Raw genomic sequence first — 24,865 nt, 5'->3', positions numbered from 1 at the left:
AGAATCACCACTTATCAAGGCCCAAAGGACACTCGAAAATAAGGATTCATGAGTGTACAGTAGTCAATGGGACAATATTGCAGTAATCGACAGTAGTGGAAATTGGATTACTTAAGGGGACGGCTCATCAAGAACTTGTTTATGTTAGACTTGAAGATGACCAAATAGTAGTCAACTTGAAAACAGGAAACTGCAAGAAAGTTCCACTGGCGTGCAGTTCTAAGAAAAAAGCTTTGTTCATAGAATCTATATTTAGGTTTAGGCATAGATAAAAAGTGGGGGAAATTATTTATAGTAGTTTCAGCTAGATGAGTGCTTTTCGTGAAAATATGGTGAGGGAAGATCATAGATTGGAGCTCAGACAAGCACTTGCCATGAAAATAATGACAAAGCAGAAACAGGCTCGAAATGTCTCTTCTGTGGGAAAGAGGTTGCAGGGAAGAGAAAAGAGCATCCCCCACTAGGCTATGAAATCTATTTTGAACTGTCTAGCAGCTCCTGCCCAGATGTGACAACAGTATTCCATCCTTGGAGTACCTGGCTCTTATATAGGTAGAGAATTGCATGAGTAGTGAGAATCTACTAGAGTGGTTGAAGGATCCTACCATTTTTCTAGTGACCTTGGCAATGGATTTGATGCACGTGTTTCACCTCAGATCAGGAGTAAAGGTCAGACCCAGAAGCCTGTCAAAACATGGAGCCTCCCTAAAACGAGAGCTATTCGTGTCAATTGATGTCAGACGGAGATAAAGCGTTGATGATGTAAAGATAGAAACTCTCTTTCCCCATTGCACCACATGCACAAGATCAGAGAAAAGAGAATCAGAGAGAACTTGGTCATTTACAGCCTTTGATGTGTTAACATAGATGGTAGTGTCGTCAGCATAAATGTCTATGAATGATCTTAGGATGTGATTTGGGAGATCATTGATGTAGATCTGGAAGAGAGTTGGGCCCAGGATGGATCCCTGAGGGACTCCAATATTGATACTGTGAGCTTCTGATTTCTATCCAGCAACCGCTACTCTTATGAACCTAGTAGAGAAATGATATAATAATTGAAAAGACATTTCCAGCTATACCGTAGTTGGAAATCTTTTGGAGTAGACTTTTATGCCATACCCTATCAAAGGCCGTTGATATGTCAAAAGCAATTGTCCTAGAAAAGAGGCCTCCATAGAGAGATTTGCTAATCCTATGAGATATAACCATTAGTACATCTGCTGTAGATCTAACAGGAAACCATATTGCATGTTACTAAGAAGGTTATTTTTGCTGAGGTGGTAACTACTTCTTTATTAACAGATTTCAGCAACGTAATCATGATGCACAGGAGACTTATTGATCTGTACTGAGAGGGAGATGACCGATCACCTGAATTCTTAAATACAGGGCGTACTGATGAGGTTTTCCAGCGTGTTGGGAAATAATTCTCTTTAAGACAACGCTTTAACAGCTTTGTAAATATTGGAGCAAGTTCTAGTTGAAGCTTTTTCAGCACTATGATTGGAATGCCATCAGGACCAGTTGCTTTACTGGAATCAAGGTTTTTGATTAACTTAGCAACATCATGCACAGATATTTGTATGTCGCATAGCATGTTTTCAGATAAAGGAGGAAATATGGAGGGGTTGGCAGGCTTGATCACATAGGGTAGAATTAGCTGCAAAAATCAGAGGCCTGCAGTATTAATGCTGGAGTCCCTCAAGAGTCCATCCTGGGTCCAACTCTCTTCCTGATCTACATCAATGATCTCCCTAAACACATACTTAAATCATTCGTTGACATGATGACACGACCATCTACAGCAATACATCAAAGGCTGTAAATGACAAAGTTCTCTCTGATTCTCTCTCCTCTGATCTCGAACGCGTGATTCAGTGGGGGAAGAGCTGGCTGGTTACCTTTAATGCATCTAAAACCAAACTCCTATTTTTACATCATCAACGCTCTGATCCCCATCTGGCATCAATCGAAATGGATGACTCTCATCTAGGAGAAGCCCCATGTTTTTACAAGCTTCTGGGCTTGACCTTTACTCCTGATCTGAAATGGAACACGTACATCAAGTCTGTTGCCAAGGTCGCTGGAAAGATGGTGGGATCCTTCTACCGCTCCAGAAGATATCTCACTACTGATGCAATTCTCTATCTATATAAAAGCCAAGTACGTCCAAAGATGGAATACTGCTGCCATATCTGAGCAGGAGCTGCTAAAAACAACCTATCCTGAGTACAAAATAGACTTTGTGGTTTAGTAGGGTATGCCCTTTTCTCTTCCCTGCAACCTCTCTCCCACAGAAGAGACGTTGCGAGCCTATCTTTGTTTTATCGTTATTTCTATGGCAGGTGCTCGTCTGGTCCCCTCCCTCGCCAATCTTTTATGAAAAACACCTGTCTAGCTGAATCTACTGTCAAAAATTTTCCCCACTCTTTATCTGTGCCTAAATCAAAACATAGATTCTATGAACAAAGCTTCTTTTTTAGAAGTGCACGCCTGTGGAACTCTGTTCCATCTTCCTGCTTCCCACCTGACTACAACCTGGATGTCTTCAAGTCCAACGTAAACAAATTCCTGATTAACGACCCCCTTAAGTAGACACTGATTAAATCTCCATACTAACGTACTATACTTACAATAACCCTTATCACTGAGTGGCTTCCGGGCCTTGATAAGTGGTGCCCACCTTGTAAAAAAAAAAAAAACGTTTTTGGCAAAGAGTTTGGCTTTGTCTGATGCTTATGAAATTTCCTCATGTTCATTGCTGATGGTTGGGATAAAGCAGACGCTTCTGTCCAGGACCCTGTTTGCTATTTGCCAAAACTGGTGGGAACCAAAACTTTGCTCAACTACTTTGGACTTGATGGACTGAGCATACAACTCTCTCACGTTCATTATTATTCTTTTACAGTGGTTGCTGGCAGTCCTGAAAGCGACTTTAGTCTCAGTAGATCTATTATATTGGAAGTAATGGAAAATGTGGCAGCAGCAGCAGCAGCAGCAGCAGCACATTCTGGAGAACCACAGCTGGCTGTTAGGTTTTTGCTGTAAGTTTTGGAGGGTATGAAGCTATCTATTCCTATAATTAAACAAATATACTTTTTTTTACATTGGAAAAGGGCTGTCCCCTTTCCATAAATAAGAAGAATATTAGATAAGTGAAAGTAAGATTAGGACAAGCCTAGAATCGAACTCTGTAGGCAAAGTTAAGAAATGGAATATTAGAAATTAAGTCTAATGTTAATTCTTTTAGAAATCTGATTATTAAATATGTCAGTAAAAGAATGAACAATGCAAATTAAATTATATTGTTTAAAAATAAGTTAGATTAAAATTGAGAATTCTTTTGTTCGCCAGGGGTGTGTTTGGACAAACATATTTAAAGCCACGTGAAATTGGTCACGTTTGAAAAACACACTTCTGACGTCATAAACAAAGGACATTTCTTCATATTATGGGTTCGGATTTTAGTCAGTCAGCAAGAGAGCCAGTCAGTTAGTCAGTTGATTTCTTGGAAGCAAAGGGAGAACATTTAGACTATGTAGATCCAAATTTAAATTTCTGACGTCAATCGTCTGGTCGATCAGACGAATAAAGAAGTCATCATTATGTTGTAACTGTTGTCTTGTGTCATCCTTCATCACGAACGAAAGGTGATTGTGTTTATCCTCTTGTAATGAACATTGTGTAAACTATCCAAGTTATGTGACCCATCTTCTCCATCACAAATGTCTCCTCTACTTTAATGTGTTAAAAGAACTGTAATATATAAATGTCTTCTCTCCCTCATCATCGTTATATATGTGTCCCAATGCTATTCAACACTTTTATTCATATCAAAATCGGCGAAATTTCTCATTGTTCAATCAAATCGATTGATTGCCTGATCTAGTTGGGGACCTACTTTGGTGCACTGGGAGAACACTTCACATACTTTCCCACGGTGATTTAGTCCATTATACATTGTAGTCTACATATAGAGAACCTACTGTTGATTTTACATAATTATTTATAATGGCTTGAATTTAATACAGTAAGTTAAGTGTGAAATTAAAAAACAAAAAACAAAAACGGCCCAACCGTTTTCGGGTCCATAATAATTGAATTCATACATAGAACGAACTCACACAGAGACAAAGTGCCTTATATATATATATATATATATATATATATATATATATATATATATATATATATATATATATATATATATATATATATATATATATACTAGAAAAAGTACCCGTCGTTGGTTGGGTTCAAAAACAGCCTACAGAAAATGGACTGATTTTTGAAAGTATGATAGGTTATAAAAAAGAAGGATTGTAAAGAGATAGCTTCGAATTTGGGGATATCAAAACCAAAGCAAAATATGATGAAAGTAAAAATAAAATAGATAAACTCCATAATTTATTATACCATACCTGTTCACACTGAAACACTTATCACAATATTCTATGGATCTATATTAAAAAATCTTGTTAAACTTTGTGACATATTTCCATTCTATAGATGTCAGGTGCGAACGAATACCCCATAATTTTATTATACCATATTTCTTCAAACTGAAACATAATTATTAAAGTATATTTACGCAGATAGATATGAAAAGTCTTTATTAAAGTTTGTGCCTATTTCCGAACGCAGACCCCACAATTTTATTATACCATCCCTATTTAAGTTAAAACATACTTATCAAAGTAGTCTTATGCACATCTATATCAAAAACACCTGTAAACGTTTTTTTTTTTAATTTTTAAATTTTTTATTTCCATACTTTGTGGACCATTCATGAATGCAGACCCCACAATTTTAATGAACCACTGTTCTGCCAGATCAAACATACCCATTCCTGTGTCTCGATACACCTTCTATCATTATATGTAATCAGTTTTTTAAAATAGTCAACCATATAGGAGTCTATTCGTGACACACACACACACACACACACACACACACACACACACACACACACACACACACACATTCAGCTTTATATTACATATATATATTTATATATATATATATAAAAGAAAGAAACATATATATATAGAGAAAGAGAGAGAGAGAGAGAGAGAGAGAAAGAGAGATAGAGAGAGAGAGAGATGAATCGCTTGTTGTGCTACACCAAGCTCTCTCTCTCTCTCTCTCTCACACACACAGACACACACACACATACAAACACACACACACACACACACTTATATATATATATATATATATATATATATACTATCAGAAGTACCCGTCATTGACTGGGTTAAAAAGAGGTGTGAGTTTGTTTTTGAAGTATCAAAGCCAAAACTACCCACTCAAACGACCATGAGGGTGCAGTAGTGGGAATCTTTATTGACACAAAAGTATGAACACAATATAAGTGATCCCCATGATACCTCACCTCCGTTGGTGAGAGGGGGTGACTTTATCATACCCATTTTTTCTACTTGATATCATTGTATGTGGTCAGTTTAGTATAATACTAAACCATGTAGGAGCCTATTTGTGTACAGACAGACACACATACATACATACATACATACATACATACATACATACATACATACATACATACATACATAGACGATGAGCTTTATTATGTAGATATAAATATATAGATATAAATATATAGATATAAATATATAGATATAAATATATAGATATAATATATAGATATAATATATAGATATAAATATATAGATATAAATATATAGATATAAATATATAGATATAAATATATAGATATAAATATATAGATATAATATACAGATATAATATATAGATATAAATATATAGATATAAATATATAGATATAAATATATAGATATAATATATAGATATAATATATAGATATAAATATATGGATATAATATATAGATATAATATATAGATATAAATATATAGATATAATATATAGATATAAATATATAGATATAATATATAGATATAATATATAGATATAAATATATAGATATAAATATATAGATATAAATATATAGATATAAATATATATATATGTGATGTGGTGTGTTGCACACAGGGCCTTTGAGCGTGTAGTGTTGTAGCTTAGTGAATGTGTAGAGTGCTTAGCTGCTTGGCTTTCAGGTGCTTTGCTCCTCTTGCTTCCAGCTGTAACCGCCACCTATACTCGCAAGAGTGAAGGGGAGGCAGTTTAGTAAGCCCTGCCCACTGGTGGTTAGAGCGTCTCACTGGTCAAGACTCGCATGCCACCTCCTCGTGGTACATCACGGTTTAACTGGGTACCTTGCGGCCCCAGGCTAAGTGTATGTGGGATCTCGGAGCAGTCTGGAGCCCCAGAGGTGTTGAGTGCATGGCCCTCCGGCGTGAGGACACGCCCTGGCTTACACCAATCCAGACCCCAGCTATGTGGTCAAATAGCAAAATGTCATCTCGGCAGCAGGAGTTGGCAGTCATGGTATGAGCGCAGCTGATATATTTTTCAACCACCGGTCTCCCATGGCGGATCACTGAGCGGATGAATCAAGAACGATCAACGGTCAGGGATCAACACCCAGTTAGCGGGTACTGCGGGGCAACCTACCACTGCTCCAGCTGTCGCACTCCTGTGCTCCGCTGGGGTCCGCAATGTTGGGTCCAGAGGTGGATGTTCTGTTCTGGGCATGCACTCATCCACTACTTCCCTGCCCCGGCGCTTGACGTTTCAGGCAACTACAAGGATGTCCTGAAACGTGACCTTCAGGTCTTCGGCATCCCTCACAACACTTGGGAAACCTCTGCCGGCAACCGAGCAAAGTGGCAAGCTGCTATAAGATCTGGTGCCAAAAGATTCTGCCAGCAATACACAGACTTCCTGAACTGTAGAAGACTGAAGCGCCTTGCCAATCGTCGTCCTCGACGTTAAGGGCCTATGTGTGTGATAAATATATAGATATAATATATAGATATAATATATAGATATAAATATATAGATATAATATATAGATATAATATATAGATATAATATATAGATATAAATATATAGATATAATATATAGATATAATATATAGATATAAATATATAGATATAAATATATAGATATAATATATAGATATAAATATATAGATATAAATATATAGATATAATATATAGATATAAATATATAGATATAATATATAGATATAATATATAGATATAAATATATAGATATAAATATATAGATATAAATATATAGATATAAATATATAGATATAATATATAGATATAATATATAGATATAAATATATAGATATAAATATATAGATATAAATATATAGATATAATATATAGATATAATATATAGATATAAATATATAGATATAAATATATAGATATAAATATATAGATATAATATATAGATATAATATATAGATATAAATATATAGATATAATATATAGATATAAATATATAGATATAAATATATAGATATAAATATATAGATATAATATATAGATATAAATATATAGATATAATATATAGATATAATATATAGATATAAATATATAGATATAAATATATAGATATAATATATAGATATAATATATAGATATAAATATATAGATATAAATATATAGATATAATATATAGATATAAATATATAGATATAAATATATAGATATAAATATATAGATATAAATATATAGATATAATATATAGATATAGATATATGACAAAACAGCTATATTTCAGATTCCAAGGTGTCATTCATCTTACCATTTTTTTTTCAAGATATCAAAACGTTGACACTTTTCAGCACCTGTTTCATAGCGTAGAAACAATCATATTATTATGTAAATTTTGAATATTTTCTGCACTCATTAGAAAAATAAGAACTCTTTCCCTTTAAAAAGAAAATAAAAAGAATTGGTCATGATCACATAAATCCGAAAAAATCTGAAGAATATTTGCATCATGTATGTATGTATGTATGTATGTATGTATGTATGTATGTATGTATCTATCTGAAGGATTAAAAACAAGACCTTTCAAAGGGCGAATGAACTCTTTTTGGGTCAACGGCCAACTAGCACCGTGTATATTTGTGTGTGTGTATATGTGTATTGGGGTGGAGAGGGCTCCCGTAAGCCGTGGTGAAGGCAACCTTTCTAGGAGAAGCAAATCTCTGATTCAAAAAACCATAAAGCGGAAGACCAATGCCTGCATTAAGCTGGTCTGCAGTTTAATTTGTTGCTGGCTATCTTGCTCTTGCTTGTTGCTGGATCTCAACATTTTGAACCGAGAGAGAGACTTAGTTGTCTTACAAAGCTAAGACTCTGTAACATCATATTTGTATAGATACTTCCTCAGCCATTTGGGCTCATGGATTTAAAATGTCTGAGGGAGTGGCACTCGTCTGACAAGACGTTGCAATCATCATGTATCTATCTATCTATCTATCTATTTATCTCTCAAATACTTACTGTCAGGAGGCTAATCAAAGGAGTCAAAACCAAAAACATTGAAGTAGTCATGCTCTTTGTAAATTTCTCTAAAGTGTTCTATTCCGTACATAGAGGAAAAATGGTCAACATATTAAAAGCATATAGCATTCCAAATGAAGTCATTAATGTTATCATGATGCTACATGAGCACACTCGAGCAATGGTCAGATCGGCAGATAGGGATACTGAATTTTTTGACATCCGCACCGGGGTTCTACAAGGAGATACTGTTGCCCCTTCTCTTTTCATTGTCGGTCTTGACTTTGTACTTCGCATATAGTAATTTTCTCTGTTTTTTGTTATTAACTTGAAGTATTTCGTATTAATTTCGGATAGTTAGATACCCACGATTAGAGAATGAAAAAGTTCTTATGTTTGTGCATATGTAAAAGACCCATGTCCTCGTGTTGTTATATCAAGACTATGCTGGTGTTGACGCACACAGTACTGTTGGAACTCTTCTGCTTGAGCTTTTTAGACGTGTATTCACTCTAGTATTATAAGAATTGGCAAAGCTCTTAGAAGCATCATTATTAAAATGAACAATAGTCCGAATAATCCACATCATACAATTTTTTCAGTCCGTGTTCTTCACTTAAAAAAGAACATCCAATCAATTTCATCAATTGATTATTCTATCCGGGCCCCATAATTCGTTCAATAACTGTGAGATTCACCATTTATTTTCATTTTATAATGGAAAATTCCAAATAGCATCAAGAATCGCTGGGACGTATTTATTCATATCTGTTACTGTTTTACTTTTCGACTACGTTTCAAGAATCACCATAAAACACATATTATATTTTAGGTTAGTGCAAAAACAATATCGTTTTCTCACATATGTTTCTTTTATATATGATTTCTGAATTAATTCATTGATATATATATATATATGTATGTATATATATATATATAGCCATGTCATATATCATTTTGAAGCGCGTTTTTCGCTCTATCGAATCGTGTTATTCGTTACCGTTCTCCATATCTTAGTTCATTTTTTTGCAGACTTTTCAACAGCATGGGCAAAATTCAAATCCGTACGATTTTCTTGTTCCAGTTCAAACTAGGCTGGGAAGCTGCTGAGACAACTCGTGATATCAATAATGAGTTTGGTCTAGGAACCACTAACGAATGTGTGGCACAATGGTGGTTCAAGAAATTTTGCAATGGTGATGAGAGCCTCAAAGATGAAGAAGGTCGTTCCCAGCCGACTGCGGTTGATAACAAACATCTGAAAGCCTTAATTGAAGCCGATTCTCGCAAAACCACATAAGAAGTTGCTGTTGAATTCGAGGTCGACCAATCAACAGTCATTTATTATTTAAAGCAAATAGGAAAGTCAAAAAAGTTGGATAAATGGGTGCCACATGAATTGAATAATAATAAAAAAATCGTCGCTTTGAGGTGTCTTCTACGCTCCTTATGCGCAACAAAAACGACCCATTTCTTAAGAAGATTGTGATGTGTGATGAGAACTGGATCCTCTACAACAACCGGCGACATTCAGCACAGTGGTTGGATAACGGATACCGGAGAAGCTCCGCAACACTTCCCGAAGCCGAAATTTCACCAAAAAAAGGTTATGGTGAGTGTTTAGTGATCTATGGCTGGTCTCATCCATCACAGCTTCTTGAATCTGGACGAAGGGCAAAACGATTACTGCCGAGAGGTACTGCTGACAAATTGATAAAATGCACCAAAAGCTCCAACGCAAGTGCTTGAGATCGGATCAATTCTCCTTGTTGACAACACTTCCCCGCATGTTGTTCAACTGAACCTGCAGAAGCTGAATAAATTGGGCTACGAGATTCTGCCTCATCCACCATATTCACTGGACCTCTCACCCACCGATTATCATTTTTTCAGGCATCTCAACAACTTCCTGCGTGAAAAATGCTTCAAAAGCCAAGATGATGCCGAATCGGCTTTCAATGACTTCATCACTTCCAAAAATTTGGATTGCTATGCTAATGGGATAAAGAAACTTATTTCTCATTGGCAAAAATGTGTCGATTCTAATGGTTCTTATTTTGATTAATAACGTTTATTATGAAAGGAGTTATGATCTTTTGAAGTTGAACGTCAAAAAATTGACATTATTTTTGCACCCAATCTAATAGAAGCTTACCTATTCACAATTTTCTGCTAAAAATAATAAAATATATACACATATAAATAATGCCTGTGGATTGCAAGCAGTTATTTTATATTTATAAATGGAAATATTTAAAAAATATTTTCTTTGTTTTGTAATTTGGACTGCTTACAATTCGACAATAAGTTTTCAAATTTAAAACTACCATTTGGATAACAATTCAATGTCATACATACAAACATGCAATAAATAAAAATAAAATCATTCCGAATCATATACATTCAATAATGGTAATTGAAGCTTTGTGTATATATTCATAGTTGGCAAGCGAACTGCTGCTTACTTTGAACATGATTCGTCATTTTCAGTGTAAGAAAAACTTTATTGAATCATTAGTTTTTTGCATGCACACGATATCATTATATTCATCCACAGAGAGATCACCACTTAGTCCTTCTTTCAGCAATCCTTGCTTTTGTAACACAGCATTCAAGACGTGTGTATGCAAATACATGCAAAATGACGTCACTGGTAAAGAAAAAGAAAGACTATAAAACGGCCAATCACATTCAAGACGTGGGTGACTTCACAGCTGTAATGAGAAGTCATGTGTTGCGAGAGAAAGAGGAAATAAGTGTCCCTGTTGCATGGAGAGTGTGGATAGAATAATGTGAGAAGTCTACCTGTCAGCAAAATGATAGAGTTTCAATTTCATCTTGAAATACTCGCTTGTCTAACAGCACTGAAGAACTGTGATACACTGTAATTTCTATTTGTACATAACTTGCCTTAAACATAAATCATTCTTGCAGTAAGTGAAGCAGTTCACTCTGCTTAGAATTCTGTCTTCTCTTTTCTTTTTACATACAGACCTGTTTGCAAATATAGCTGCTTCCACTGCATGAACTCTTACTCAGCCCCTCCTCCAGTAACAAACAATGAAATAGCAATGCCCTGTAATCACTTTGGGGAGTATAATTTTTCAGTTGATATATAACCCTTATAAACTAACCTGTTAACATTAACCACCAATGCGGGGGCGCAGAAATACCTGGATTAGGACCCAGTCGCGGGGAAAAACCTTTCGGTGCTAATGAACACGTAGATCTTTCCAGGTCATCCGTCTAGGAGAAGGAAAACTCTGAAGCTAAACCTAAGGGGAGGAAGGCCTCTCCAGTCTTGAACGACAACCTTCCTAGAGCTGGTGACTAAAACAAATTACCGGTCTGCAAAACTAAACTGCTTAAGGAGTAGATAGGCACTGTCTATCGTATGGCTTCCATACTCTTTCTTTGCCTATTAGCTAGGCGTAGAGGTCGAATCACAGGGAGTCGATAGACCTTCAGTGGTCAATCTTGTTTCCTGACTAGGGCAATGAACGCCATTTTCCCCACTCCCGACACACCCCATCCTCTAAACTGGGCACTTGGGAGTGCTTGAATGCCATAATGCCAGTACAAGTAGATTGGGTTGATCATCGTCTGATGGGTTGAGGGTACCGAATAGACAGCTCCTGGCTGCTGTTCCCGACTGGTAGTACAGGATCCCTAACGCTGTGGTAGCGCTTAGAGTGGCTGCTCCATCAATAGTTGTATAATATCGGGTTGTTTGTAGTGCCATGTCGCGCATGCAAAGGGACCCTGCACTCATCCCAGTGGGCTATCCCAAGGCCACAATCCTAGTAGATGGCAGGACAACTGATGGTCTGCTTGTGTTGCATGTCTGATATTCTGCATAACCACTTGTTCAGCATCCCTTACCTAAACGGAAATTCTTAAAAAAAAAATGACAGTACAATAAAAAATTATGCTTAAACCAGGCCCAAACTCAAACAAAACCAACCTGCCTTCTCCCGTGAGGCTTGCATTTACGAACATCTGTGGGCTTAGAACTAATTTAAATGATATTGTTGGAATTTTTTTTTGTACCAATAATGGTGCATCCCCCCCCCCTGTTTACATTTATTATATTTTATCTGGTTCTTGTATTCGATTTTTTTGTATTTCGTATCTTTTTTGATTCTTAGTTTTGTACATTTTGGGTTTGTACGAAACTCCCTTTAATTTGGGTTTGTACGAAACTCCCTTTAATTTGGAGAAAAAGGAAATGCTAGCTCCGTGATGATGTCATGAGCCCAGCACAAGATTCGCCCTCTTTTTTGGTTCCTGTGATGTGGATATTGGACGTGTTCATTGCCCGCCGCTGACAAGGAATTTTGGAGCTTCCTTCAAAGAAGAAAACCCGGCAAGAATACCCCAGGCATGCGATGAGGCATGCTTCTGAAATCCATCTGCCTGCCTGGAAGGAGAGAAAATTCTAAAAGGACTTTAAACGAAAAAAAAAAAAAAGAAAAAGGCAAGTGCCTGACTGGCTTTCAATTTGTGAGTATGCTCCTAAAATTTACTACATATGAGAGTGTGATTAGAAACTACTATTTTGAATCTTATTATTGTATTCGTTCATGGATACAACATCTTCATTATAAGAACCAGTGTTATTTTTTCCATTATATGTTACCTTGACGTTTTTTAAATTTAATGCCCGCAAAGGGAAAAATTTGCAACTAATTTTATTGTGAATAAAATCTCTTCTTCGTTTTAAAGCAAGACCGTTATATTTTATTTTTTACCTCCTCCTTTTATTTCATGCTGTCATTTTTTTTTCAGGTTAGTTACTTTAGCGTCGAATTTACCTGGAAGCAAGATAAATTTCCAACAATATCGAAGCATTTCTCCTAACAAACACCCCGGATATCTTAGCACTAAGTGAGATTAACCTACACTTCTCCATCCCCTCTAACTACTTTAACATGCCTGGATATCTCCCACACCCTCCCCTTGACTAGAGAAACTAAACTAGAATCACATGATAAAGCCTTTATGTGCTTTAGACTTAACATGCAACATAACATTAGTTACTTTTATTTTCTCTACCGCTCTCCCTCGATCAAGGACTGTACCCTAATAAACAAAGTCTCTGACAGCATAGATACAGCACTTTCCCTTGACACTAGCGCACAAGTGCATGTGTTTGGTGACTTCAATGTCCACCACAGCAACTGGCTTGGATTTTCTACTCACACAGACACAGCTGGTATGACTACATATAACTTCTCTATATCTCATTCCCTATCACAGATGGTTATGTTTCCAACCCGTTTCCCGGAGCAGCAAGAACAACACATATCACTTCTAGATCTGTTGCTGACAACGGTTCCCAATGACTGTGTAACTAATGCCCACAGCCCACTTGGGAACGCCGATCATGCAGTGGTAATAGTTGAAATAGCCCTAAACTTTAGAGCCAAAACTGAAGAGCCACTGCTCAAAACAACGAGATATTATAAAAAGGCTGACTGGGAAGCCATCAGGGATCTCATCAGGGACGCCCCATGGCAAAATATCTTTTCACTTCCTGCTGAACATTGCGCAAATGAGACCACTGAATGGTTCAAAACAGCAATTGAAGCACATGTTCCTGCACGGAAATTTTATAGCAAGCCCCAATGGTTTACTTCTACTTGTGCCATCGCGCAAAGGCGTACCGCAGATCTAACCGACATAAGTCCAGTTCAAACAGGCAGAAGTATATAGAAGCCAGAAGTAACTGTAAGAAAGAAATAGTGACAGCTAAGAGAGAATTTACTGAAACCACCCAAAAACGCATAGAAATTAGGAACCCGAGACTTCTGGAAAATCTACAACCGTGTAGTAAATAATGGGCAATCAACAATTCCCCCACTATCCAACAATCATGAGGTTGTTTGCTCTGCAACTGAGAAGGCTAACATGCTTGCCAGTCGGTTTGCCTCAAACTCCACACTGGACTCTGCCAACCACCCCCTCCCTGACTTTTCTTTGTGGACAGATGCCGCACTAGACGATCTGAAAATAGCCCCTTCTCTGGTGCATGCTATCATAAGAAATCTTGACACTGATCTCATCCCGGCTGTGCTAATGAAAAAGTAGCTCCAGTTCTCTCTAAACTTTACAACAAATGCCTTAATGAATTTTGCTTTCCTGCCTGCTGGAAAACTGCTTCTGTAGTGCCAGTTTTCAAGAATTCTGGCGAAAGAACTGACCCAGTAAATTATCGCCTCATTAGCCTCCTCTCACTTTTCGCCAAAATATTTGAGGCACTAATAAACCAAGCTCTAGTCCATCACCTTACAGATGCCAAACTTCTGACTGACCAACAATATGGATTTAGACAAGCCTGTTCAACAGCAGATATCCTAACTGTAATCTCAGAATTTATATACCAGTCACTGGACAAAGTGGAGGAGGGTAGAGCGGTAGCTCTAGATATATCTAAGGCTTTTGACAGGGTATGGCATGTGGGTCTTCTCAGGAAAATTAAATTATATGGTATCACTGGAAGAATACATGACATAATTAAATCCTTCTTAGATAAGAGAAAAATCCAGGTTGTTCTCGACGGTCGTACATCTAAACAATATGATATAAAGGTGGGAGTGCCTCAGGGGTCTATCCTAGAACCTCTGTTATTCCTAATATTCATAAATGACCTCCCTGACAAAATTGCCTGTGAGATGGGTATATATGCTGATAACACCACACTCTATAACAGACATGACAGGAAAACAAATGAACACATATCTAAAGAAATGGCAGAAGCACTAGAGGATGACCTCCGATCTGTAGTGCAATGGGGACATAAATGGATGGTCATATTCAATGCTGCCAAGACTAAACTGGTTTCCTTCAATAACTACAAGAAACCTTCTCTACCACCAATAGCAATGGCCAATGACTCATCTGAAAGTACATCCTTTAAACTCCTTGGCCTAACGCTCTCAGGAAACATGAGTTGGAACAATTACATCGAGAGTATCGCCAGGACCGCTGCGAAGAAGGTAGGTTCTCTCTACCATGCTAGAAAAATACTAACACCCGAAAGTATCCTATACCTCTATAAGGCCACCATTCGCCCATGTATGGAGTATTGTCATATTTGGGCTGGTGCATCTACCACTAGTCTCTCGCTCCTAGACAAGGTTCAAAAGAGAGTCGCCAATCTGATACGTCCTGAACTGTCATCTAAACTTCAGCCTCTGTTCCATTGACGAAATGCTGCATCCCTCTTCCTTTTCTACAAGTACTCTGACGAACTGCAAACACTTGTGCCCCCTCGACGTAAATACCCCCGACAAACCCGACAAGCAGCTAAATCCCACCCTTCACAGTAGAGATCCCTAGATGTAAGAGAGCCTTCTATTCCAGTAGTTTCTTCCCCAGGACAGCTAAACTTTGGAATTTCCTGCCGGGTCCCTGCTTCCTCAACTGTACTGACATGCAGAAGTTCAAGTGCAACGTGAACCGACATCTTGCTGCCCAACTCCCTACACAGTACCCCTGATGCCCATGTCCCTGATAGTAGCCCCCTACAACAAAGCGGCAATATGCTTTGTTTGGGGTGAAAAATGTAATAAACAAAAAAAAAAAATAAATAAAAACATATTGCCCGCATCACAATTACGTCACTCACATTTTACTTATAATGGAAGTCTCAAAAGTAATGCATGGCTCCTATTTTTTTATTCCGCCCAAATGGATCAGAGGATATCATAAAATGCATTGTTATAATGACTAAACTTATGCATTCATGACCTGGAAGTTTGATCTCTCTGTTGCAGATATTGATGGTGTGAGACTCTAAGAAAGCAATCTCTGTCATGGGTGTGCGTTAAAAGCAGAGACGCGTCATTGAATTCTTCCACGTGGAAAAAATTGAACTGATAAATATTCACCAGCACCTGTTGAATGTTTACAAAGCAGATACAGTTGATGTCAATGCAGTTAAGAGATGGGTTCATTGATTTGAGAGCATCGACAGAATTGTGAATGACAAAACACGCTCCAGACTTTTATGACCAAGATATTGTTCATCGCTGACAAAAAAAAAAAAAGTGCCTTGAGAATAGTGTTGACTATGTAGGAAAATAAATTCTGGAGCATAAAATGGCGCTCGTTTTAATAGTACTACTCTTGTCTTCGTAGCTCTTCAACGTTTTATTTTGAGTTAAAAAATAGCAAGTCTTACTTTTGGAACAACCCTCTAATTTTGACATATTTTTTTTTGTGTGAATATCAATTGTTTGCATCGAACTTTTAATCACGTTTGACACACCAGTTCCCATCAATCGATGATCTCCCTAAACACATACTTAAATCATTCGTTGGCATGATCACACGACCATCTACAGCAATACATCAAAGACTGTAAATAAAGTTCTCTCTGATTCTCTCTCCTCTGATCCAGAGCGCGTGGTTCAGTGGGGGAAGAGCTGGCTGGTTACCTTTAATGCATCTAAAACCAAACTCCTATTTTTACATCATCAACGCTCTGATCCCCATCTGGCATCAATCGAAATGGATGACTCTCATCTAGGAGAAGCCCCATGTTTTTACAAGCTTCTGGGCTTGACCTTTACTCCCGATCTGAAATGGAACACGTACATCAAGTCTGTTGCCAAGGTCGCTGGAAAGATGGTGGGATCCTTCTACCGCTCCAGAAGATATCTCACTACTGATGCAATTCTCTATCTATATAAAAGCCAAGTACGTCCAAAGATGGAATACTGTTGCCATATCTGAGCAGGAGCTGCTAAAAACAGCCTATCCTGCCTTGACAGAATACAAAATAGACTTCGTGGCTTAGTGGGGGATGCCCTTTTCTCTTCCCTGCAACCTCTCTCCCACAGAAGAGAGGTTGCAAGCCTATCTTTGTTTTATCGTTATTTCCATGGCAGGTGCTCGTCTGAACTCCAATCTTTGCCCCCCCCCGCCAATCTTTTACAAAAAACACCTATCTAGCTGAATCCACTGTCAAGAACTTTCCCCACTCTTTATCTATGCCTAAATCAAAACGTAGATTCCATGAACAAAGCTTCTTTTTTAGAAGTGCACACCTGTGGAACTCTGTTCCATCTGCCTTCTTCCCTCCTGACTACAACTTGGATGTCTTCAAGTCCAATGTAAACAAATTCCTAATTAACCACCCCCTTAAGTAGACACTTTAAATCTCCACACTAACGTACTATACTTACAATAACCCTTATCCCTGAGTGGCTTCTGGGCCTTGATAAGTGGTGACCACCTTGTAAAAAAAAAAAAAAAAATTGCTTGCCAATAATGGCTGATAGAATGATAGCAAAATCTACCCCTTCCCCGCATTAAATGGAAGTTCTGTTTGAAATTCCGTACAGATTTCCAAGTTCAACAGGACACATCTGAAAAACGTTGGAGGTTACATTGGCCAAAACCTTGTTATAATTATTCTTTTTAACAAAATAAATTATAAAAAATATTTTAACTTCAGCAGACAATTCTTAGTATTTCGGTTTTTTAACACAATTTAAAAAAAAAAGACGAAAAATCTTACTTAATTTATTCGATGTTAACATTTTCATTTTATGTTGAAATGTATTTTCTGTTTCAGATGCACACAGAGAAATAAATGAAAATTAATCTTAAAGATAATTAATAAAGAAAAAAAAAGCGAAATTAAAAAAAATATCTTTATTTTTTTTTTGGTCCCCGACAAAAGGAGGTTGGATCTGTAAATTCACCTCTGTCCGTTCATCCGTTTGTCTGTTGGTCTGTCCGCACTTTTCTCAATAACTACGCCTTGCAATTTTTTGAAATTTTGCACAAACATTAAACATGATATGAGTAAAAAGTAACAGAACGGATTTTCTGGGAAAACTCTGGTTGCTCCCCCCCCCCGGGGTGCCTTTCGAGTTAAAAATGGCTAAAATTGACACTTTTTGTGCTTATTAAAAAAAAATTAATGTCTTGGATTTTTATAAAAGTTTCTGAAACTAACTGATTTCTATATAATTTTGTTTGTCTATTCTTTCAATAACTCTTAGGTGTGCCCCAGGGGCTCTTTTAAGGCTAATAAAAACACTCCATTTTTGGGACTATTTTACCATATTTGTCCAAAATTTTCTGTGTATGTCTATTTAGCAATTTTGCATGGTGCTGAACTCAAATTTAAATATGGTTAGGCCTGGGAGACTTTTTGGGCTAAATGGGGGTGGGAGGCGAGGGAGGAACAAATGATGGACTTAGTCATTTCTTTTTTTGCATGGTGCAGATCTCAAATTTACATATGTTAAGGCCTAAAACTGCACCATTTGTTCATTTTCAGCAGGATTTAATGTCCCCTGGGGACTTTTGAGGCTAAATTAGAAGGGTAATGTTTTTTATGCCTCGTTCACTGTGCACTCACGGGGGACCATGCACATTTCACTTGTTACATTTTAAATTGATCCAACACATACCAAGTTAATAAATAGATATAACAATAATAACTAAATTTAATGGGAATTAATTTAAAACATTGAAATTTATTTGCTACAGGGTAGCTGTTTAATTGAATGCAGCGATGCAAAGGAAAACAATATCATCAGCGCTAAAGACCACGTGAGTTTCAAGAGATAAAATAAAACATCCAAAAACAAAAAAAAACTACCGTTTGATGAAGAGGTTTTACCTTAACATATTACATATTTAGATCACTGTGTAGAGTTTAAAACTGAATTAAGTAAAATTTATTGAAAAAATGACTTTAGTTTTGTTCGCCTTCTATATTTCTATTTCTTGCATTCTCCCGTCTCCTTCTATGACTTTTTTATATAAACTAAAATCTATTTTAAATTCAATAGACATGTTTTACACACATTTAGAAAAATCTAATATATAAAACGCTATATGTCTATCTGTCTGTCTCCATATTTTCAAACTCTATCTCCCCCGAAACTAAAAGTTGCAGACTGGAGCTATGGGCCTCAAATGATTGGATTTTTTATCGACCGTTCTTTTATGGACCTTTAGCCGGTTAAAATAGTTTTTAAGGAGTCAAAAAGAGGTCAAAATTGAAAAAAAATCGTTATACATTTTGTACATTCATCTTAGATTATTTTTAATTTTTAATTTTTAATCAGTTCATATGCATGTCACGTTCATACAGTGGTAACATCACCAGCTTTGAATGCTGCAGTTTTGGTTTCGATTCTAGATTCTTTTTTTTTAATTTTGAAATCACGACTCTATAATAATATATACAAAATCTGGACAAATTAAAATATCATATTTAAGCGTATTTTATAACTGGACAAAGCCGAGCGCCCCCCTCCCTCCACTACTAAAAAATAAAAAAACTTACCTGTTTTTATTAGGTGATTGCTTGTTTCTGCTTTCCTCTGGAGGAACTTAGTGTCAGGATCAAGGTTATTTAAAAATGCTTCTCCTCAAGTCTTGTACAAAAAAAAAAGCATAGGATGAGAAGAAATTATTGGTTGTTGGCACCAAAGCATTATGGGGTCACAGGTGCAAGCTCCATCAATGGAAAGTTTTTTTCTGCCTCAAAGCACACGTAATGAAGTGTGCTTTTTGATTGCCCTGGTCAATAATCGGCCCTCGTGGTCACAGGTGGTAGATTCACTGGACATGGTGCACAATTCTTTGGTGGAATTATTTACTAATATATTGTACACTAGCTCACATATTTGTCGACATAAAAGATTGTATCAATCGTTGTGGTTGACCTTTAAATCTTTATTCGGGCACACCATTGGAGCACAGGGAGAAGTTAGTACTGGTGTGATAGCAGACGTAAGGATTTGATAAATTAAGTTCAGAGAAATTCTGGCATCACTAATCAGCAGAGCATTACCACTGTCGACTAAAAGACAAGTTTATCAGACTTTGTGATGATATATAGAAGTAAAATCTGGCCAGTGAGAGTTGAGGATATGCGTTGCATGAAGAGAAGTGGTATGAGAATGATATGATTGCATAATATGAGTCTTAAAGACAGGCTTAGATCTGATGATCTCAGAGGAAGGTTCAATCTGGATAGTTTAGGGAGATGTGTCCAAAAGACTTTGATGGTATAGCTAGGTTGAAAGAATGTATGAGAAGTAGATGTAGAGAAGTTAAAGTAGTACAAATGAAGACATAAGTTAGTTTGGAAGTTAATTTCTTAAAGCCGTCCAACACATGCCAGCATGTTAAATCGAATATGCTGATGATATATATATATATACACTATTATATAAAAATTACTTTGTATGACAGCTCCTACCCAGATGTGGCAACAGTACTCTGTCCAAGGTGTACTTGGTTCTTATACAGGTAGAGGATTGCCTCGACAGTGAGATAGCTACTGTAGAATAATCTAACCTCAACAAAAACAGTCTATTCAATAACAAGCAATATGCATTTCCCCCTGCAAGATCAATGGATGGTGTGCTGATTGTAATATCACACAAAATCCATAAATTTATTAATAGATTTATAGAACAATAGCTTTTGACATATCAAAGGCCTTCAGTAGGGTTTGACGCAAAGATCTATCTAATAAGCTTACTAGCTATGGGATAACTAAAAATGTCTTCTCAACCATTAAATTATTTCTCTCTGATAGGTTTATAAAAAGTAGTTGCTGATGGACAGAGTCTATTGTGCATAGTATCAACAGCGGTGTGCCTGAAGGATGTATTCTGGATCCAGCCTTCTTTTTGATATTCATCAATAATTTTTAAAATCAGATTCTTAGATCATTCATTGACATCTATGCAGATGACACGGCCGCCTATGGCAACACTTTGAAAAGCAGCAATGATCAAAATCTTTCTGATTCTTTTCCTTTCAACCTGAAGCACATGGTGCAATGAGGAAAAGTGATGGGCTACTTTTAATACTTCTAAAACCAAGCTTCTCTCCTTTTACCACCAATGCTCGAATTCTAATTCTCACTTTGTCCCAATTAAAATGAATGGCTCTCTACTTGAGAAACAGCTCTGCTTTGATAAGCTTCTGGGACTGACCTTCACTTACATAAAAATCCAATGCTAAGGTCGGTGGAAAAATGATTGAATCATTCTACTAGTGCAGAAGGTCTCCCAAGTCTGATGCAATACGTTACCAGAGTCAAATATGTCCTAAGATGGAGTATTGTTGCCACATCTGGGGAGGTGCCACCCACAGAACCTTTTCCTGCCTTGACAAAATACAAAACCAATTTCGAAATCTTTTCTCTCTGATACGTTTCTAAAAGTAGTTGTTGAGTAGAATTCTGAAGCACATAGTATCAATGCTTGCGTTTCCTAATGATTGATTTGGAGGCCAACCTTCTTCCTGTTCTTCAGCAATGATCATCCCAATGAATGGTTCTTTACTTGAGAAAGTCCTCCACTTTGATAAGCTTCTATAACTAACTTTTCATCAAGGCTTGAAAAGGAATACTTACATCAAATCTGTTGCTAAGATCACTGGAAAAATGGTTAGATCATTCTACTGCACCAGAAATGCAATCTTTTACCTGCATAAGAGCCAATAATGTTCTAAGTTAGAGTACAGTTGTCATATCTGGAGAGGTGTTGCTTAGAGCAGCACTCTTTCCGGTCTTGACAGAGTAAAAAATCAACTTCGAAATCTAGTGGGGGGATGTCCTCTTCTCTTCTCTACAATCACTTTCTCACAGAAGAGACGTTACTAATCTTTAACTTTTCTAGGTGCTTGTGTTGTATTGTTGATCCGGGAAAACGTCAGAAAGAAAAGTATTGCTTTCTATAAATTTCCCTTAAAGAACAAATCCATTTTTTTTAAATTATAAATTTCGAAAGTGCCATACAAAACAGATGCAATATAACATGCGCAAAAAAAAAGTCTAAATTCCATCGAAAAATAAAACTAAATCACAAAAAGTCTTATCAATAAATATCCCAATAAGTATCATCAATTATAAAACTTAATTCCACATCGAAATATATATTAAATGAATAACGAAGATTAAAAAAAAAGCATGTACGATTCTCTCTCTCTCTCTCTCTCTCTCTCTCTCTCTCCCTCTCTCTCTTTATATATATATACTAGCAAAAGTACCCGTCGTTGACTGGGTTCAAAAACAGCCTACAGAATATGGACTCTGATTTATGAAAGTATGATAGGTTATGAAAAGGAAGGGTTGTAAATTTGGGGGTATCAAAACCAAAGCAAAATATGATGAAAGTAAAAATAAAATAGATAAACCCCATCATTTATTATACCATACCTGTTCACACTGAAACACTTATCACAATATTCTGTGGATCTATATTAAAAAACCTTGTTAAACTTTGTGACATATTTCCATTCTATGGAGGTCAGGTGCGAACGAACACCCCATAATTTTATTATACCATATTTCTTCAAACTGAAACATAATTATCAAAGTATACTTACGCAGATAGATATGAAAAGTCTTTATTAAAGTTTGTACCTATTTCCAGGTGTAAACACAGACCCCACAATTTTATTATACCATCCCTATTTAAGTTAAAACATACTTATGAAAGTATTATTATGTACATCTATATCAAAAACACTTGTAAACATTTTTTTTTTAATTTTTAAATTTTTATTTCAATACTTTGTGGACTAGGTGCGAACGCAGACCCCACAATTTTAATGAACCACTGTTCAGATCAAACATGCCCATTCCTGTGTCTCGATACATCTTCTATCATTATATGTAATCAGTTTTTTTAAAATAGTCAACCATATAGGAGCCTATTCGTGACCACACACACACACATTCAGCTTTATATATATATATATATATATATATATATATATATATATATATATATATATATATATTTAGTAATGTGATTGATTATATATCTAAATTACAACGAGCACTTTTTCTTTCCTGTATTGTAATTAAACTAGCAATTTTACTATTACATTAAAATACACTCTGCTCTTTAGACTATTGTTCTAATCTCCTTTAAATTATATATATATATATATATATATATATATATATATATATATATATATATATATATATCTCATTCTGTCTGTTGGTTTATCTTTCCATTCAACTTTTTCATAGAAACTACTAATAAAACCATCATTCGACTCCAATTGGTAATTCCTCATAAAGGGTAAACAGAATTCTTCAGTAGAAAATACAAGAAGAATACCAACGTTTGGTTCAACTTAAAGAATTTTTCAGCGGAATTCTTGGGAATAATATGAACACGACATTGGAGTGTGGCATGTTTAGTCTTTTTGCAGAAATCAGATTGTTTCAAATCAACCAAAGGTAATCCTTTCAGGTCGGTTGGGTCGAGGCAGGTATTGTTGAACAAGTAATTTTTGTTTTTCACATTGGTGAACCATCCGTCAGAGGTCAAATTACAGTAGCAAGAAATCTTGTTATTTAAAAACTCTCCCCCGAGTGTCGCATTTTCGTAAATGGATTGAATTTTATTCAAATTGATGGTTATAGATTCATTTCCAATTGGAAAATGTGCATCAAGCTCACAGATATCGCATTTGGAGATGAAGATTCTGTTGACCGCTATCTCAGATGAGGGTTTTAGACTGACAAAAGGTAAATTGCTAGCGGATATGATCAGTTCTTCAGAGTTGAGTTGGCGAAAGCTGCTCATCTGAAGGACGTTTATTGTCGAAGAAGTAATGAGGAACCTCTTGCAGGTGATGCCTGCAAAAGCTTTCGTCTGAAGCTTGAAAATTTTCACAAGCCTCAGGTGAACTGTTTCTGCTCTTAAACCAGACAGGCAGTAAGGTTTAACATCTGAAATATTTGATGAATATATAAGCATGTTGGTTATGTTACAACCTGCGGGTTGCACTACAGCTTTCTGAGGGAGACTGTGAAAGCTTCCGGAGATGACCAAAGAAAAAATCTTTTGAGATGGTAATACAATGGGGAAGTTTGGCAAAATACATTCAATATTTTCATTGCTGCAAGAACATTGTTTGGGGCAAGACTGAGCCAGAGTTGGCATTAAGGGACTAAGATAGACCATTAGAAGACAAAGAAGTGTGGAATAACTGGAACCCATTTGGGGAAACATTGCCGGTAGAATATCTTCAAACTTCATTCTTCAAAATTGAGATGTTGAAAGAGCAAGGTGGTATCTGGATTTGGTATCAATTCTTGCAGGAAAATCCAAAGCCGGAAATCTCATCTGAAAAATCAAAATCATAAATACAAGATTGTTATTCTAAAAAAAAAACCATGAAGATAAATGTGTGTGTATGTGTATGCGTGCATTTGTATGTGAGTGCATGACATATTACTCAATAAGTTCCAGATCGGGACCTACAAGTTGTATGTAGACAGTTGCAAGTCAACAAAGACAAAGAAAGAACTTGATTCACGTTTTTTCAATTGAAACAACAGACATTTATTTACAGGTGCTTCCAGAATAACGTCTTGTCTCTTGTTCAAAAGTCTTCTTGTACTTCAATGTGGTTAACAAGACTCTGCCATGTTGAACA

General features: G+C 36.3%; 1 protein-coding gene across 3 annotated transcripts in view; it reads right to left on the bottom strand.

The window, feature by feature from the left end:
- LOC145296684 (uncharacterized) overlaps positions 1-24,865 on the bottom strand; it is a 64,861-nt gene that overhangs the window by 29,612 nt on the left and 10,384 nt on the right. The window contains exon 1 of one of the 3 annotated variants that reach the window (XM_080142639.1): positions 19,731-19,869. The exons of 1 other annotated variant lie outside the window; for it this stretch is intronic. Coding sequence is in view for 1 of the 2 variants with exons in the window: in XM_080142637.1 (XP_079998763.1) it covers positions 23,491-24,465 (975 nt within the window). In the remaining variant the exon portion in view is untranslated. Of the gene's footprint in view, positions 1-19,730; positions 19,870-23,351; positions 24,553-24,865 lie in introns of those variants that run through there. One more of the 3 variants, XM_080142637.1, reaches the window with a different exon arrangement.

The sequence above is a fragment of the Euprymna scolopes genome, chromosome 17, assembly GCF_053919585.1.
Source record: "Euprymna scolopes isolate OS-2025 chromosome 17, ASM5391958v1, whole genome shotgun sequence".
NCBI lineage: Eukaryota > Metazoa > Mollusca > Cephalopoda > Sepiida > Sepiolidae > Euprymna > Euprymna scolopes.
This window is presented reverse-complemented; position numbering and strand designations above follow the sequence as displayed.